At 42.3% G+C, this 2,725-nt stretch overlaps 1 protein-coding gene across 1 annotated transcript; it reads right to left on the reverse strand.

Moving 5' to 3' along the window:
* Positions 1 to 2,047: 2,047 nt before the first annotated feature.
* On the reverse strand, positions 2,048 to 2,473 carry LOC122689441 (late histone H2B.L4-like). The gene has a single exon (XM_043895843.1). The coding sequence runs from the start codon at positions 2,471 to 2,473 to the stop codon at positions 2,048 to 2,050; it is 426 nt and encodes a 141-aa protein (XP_043751778.1).
* Between the last annotated feature and the right edge of the window lie 252 nt (positions 2,474 to 2,725).

Below are 2,725 nucleotides of genomic sequence, written 5' to 3' on the forward strand. Positions count from 1 at the left end.
GCTTCCTTATCCATTCATCTGCTGGTGGGCATCTAGGTTGCTTCCATGTCCTGGCTATTATAAACAGTGCTGCGATGAACATTGGGGTGCACGTGTCTCTTTCAGATCTGGTTTCCTCAGTGTGTATGCCCAGAAGTGGTATTGCTGGGTCATATGGCAGTTCTATTTCCAGTTTTTTAAGAAATCTCCACACTGTTTTCCATAGCGGCTGTACTAGTTTGCATTCCCACCAACAGTGTAAGAGGGTTCCCTTTTCTCCACACCCTCTCCAGCATTTTTTGAAAAATTTTATTGAAGTTTAGCTGAGTTACAATATTATATTATTTAAGGTATACAACGCAGTGTTCAATAGTTTCATGTATTATACTGTTTAAAGTTGCTACAAAAATAATCGCTATGTTTCCCTTTACTCCTCAGTATATTCTTGTTTAAGAGTTCAAGAAATTATAATTTAAAATATGATGTAATATTTGATTCTAATGAAAATCATAGAAAATTACAAAGGATTGAAATCATGTAGTGCTTTTTCTCTGCAATGTTGTAGTAAGCTAGAAATTAATGGAAAAATTAAGGAATTGGAAAATCACCAACTACATTGAAAGTCAGCTACATACCTACAGAAAAACAAAAGAACAGGTCAATGCACCAAGAAAAAACACAATGGATATTAAATTTAATAAATATTATCATAACATTAACACTCAAATTACTTGAGTTACAGGAAGGAGTCATCTGAGTTCTCTGATTGCTGAACCTCCTTCTCTTATTTTGATGCAAGGAGCTAGAGACATGTCCCACTACCAGATATGGATGCCTGTACTTAAATTACCATGATTTAAGCAAGTACTTGAACAGAAAATCAACAGGAAAACCATCACACCTCCTTCCTAATCAATCTCCAGGGTAAAAATCACAGGAAAGCTGTTATTGGCTCACTCCTGGTCACCCCACCACACTTTGGGCTGATCATTTGGCTCACTGAGCTGCCAGTCCCATTGGCTGTTGCTATGGGGACTGTGGCTACAGCTTTTGTCATTTGATGACCTCATTATCTGGGAAAATTTTCACTTAAACCAAGATTTTTGCATAAATCCCCCAAAGCCTGCAAAAAGACAAAAAATAAAGAAGATAAATCTGAATTAGGTAGAATACTAATTTCAGAAGGCATATTGCTTGATTCTAGAAAATTAGATTTTCAAATTTTACACTGCAGTGGGTCCTATTTTATGTATTTAAATACATAAAGTTTTAACCTATTTTATGTATGAGGTTTGTTGAAAGAGTATGAATGGGTAAGTATGATTTTTATATCTGCTGTGTGAATGCATTCTAAGTCATGGCTGACTCTTTGTGACCCTATGGACCATAGCCCACCAGGCTCCTCTGTCCATGTGATTCTCAGTCACTTCAGTCGTGTCCAATTCTTTGCAGTTCCATGGACTATAGCCTGCCAAGCTCCTCAATCCATGGGATTCTCCAGGCAAGAATACTGGAGTGGGTTGCCATGCCCTCCTCCAGGGGATCTTTCCCACCCAGGAATGGAACCTATGTCTCGTACATCTACCTGCATTGGCAGGCAGGTTCCTTACCATTAGTGCCACTTGGCAAGCCATTTATATCTGCTACTGCACTTTATTGATTTCTGTATCTCACATAAAAATCTCTGAATAGCACTCCTATATACAAGTGAGACAATGACAGTACGAAAGGTCAGTGAAATTTTCATGGAAAGAATTTTGACCATAAAGATCCTTAAAGTGGCTGAAAAAGAAACCATGGATAGAAATGACCACTTAGGAAAGTGAGGAGATGCAATATGGCTAAGAAAAGTTCATGATTTTCCCTGGAACAATTGACACAACAGACACATATTGATGAGGTTTATAATGCGTTCCTCAGGGTAGAAATGTTTTAACCATGGACAGTAGGGCATAGGTCGAGAACCCAGAGTACATATAACTGTTCAGTGCTACAAGTCTTTTCCCGCCAAGTGAGTGGCTCTGAAAAGAGCCTTTGGTTTCCGATGTTCTGGTTGTCCGGGGTCGGCCTATCTGCTGGTAGCGTATTTGATGACTGCTCTGGTGGCCTCTGACATGGTGTGCTTGCTGATCTCCCCAGACAGCAGCAAGTGCACAGAGGTCTGTATCTCTCCGGAGGTGATCGTGCGGCTCTTGTTGCGGGCCAGGCATCCAGCCTCTTTGGCAATGCGCTTGAAAATATCCATCATGAAGGAATTCGTGTTGTTCACGGCCTCCTGTGAGAGACTCAAGCCCATGTGGACTTGCTTCAGCACCGTGGTGAAATAGCTGGCAAAGCTTTCAATGTGGTTGGAACGGCAGCAGCAGTGATGGCTGCAGCGGCTGCAGTCATGGCGGCCATTCAGTCTTCTACTTTGCCTTCCTTGGTTTTGTTTCAGAGGGCTCAACTTTGAAGGTGTGCAGGTCTTCCTCAGACAGCTTAGACGATGGCTCATCCATTTCGGACTCACCTTCCCCACAGCTCAGTGGGAAGTATAGGGCAGCTTCTGAGGGCTGGTGCCGGCTTTATAATCCCTGCCTGCCCTGCCATCACAGGCAAGGCCCATATCTGACTGGATAAAATTCAAGGCAGGGAGGCCTGTCACTAAGTCACCCCACGTCACATGTCAGTGAATGCCGCTCCCCCTTTGACCCCCTGTGGATCAATCACAGTGGGAATCTTTAAACTTTCTGTGACCTCTGACGGA

The sequence above is a fragment of the Cervus elaphus genome, chromosome X (assembly GCF_910594005.1).
Source record: "Cervus elaphus chromosome X, mCerEla1.1, whole genome shotgun sequence".
In the NCBI taxonomy this organism is placed as follows: Eukaryota; Metazoa; Chordata; class Mammalia; order Artiodactyla; family Cervidae; genus Cervus; species Cervus elaphus.

Coding starts and splice junctions, on each gene's coding strand:
- LOC122689441 (XM_043895843.1), bottom strand. CDS start 2,473: ATGAGCCATCGTCTAAGCTGTCTGAGGAAGACCTGCACACCTTCAAAG.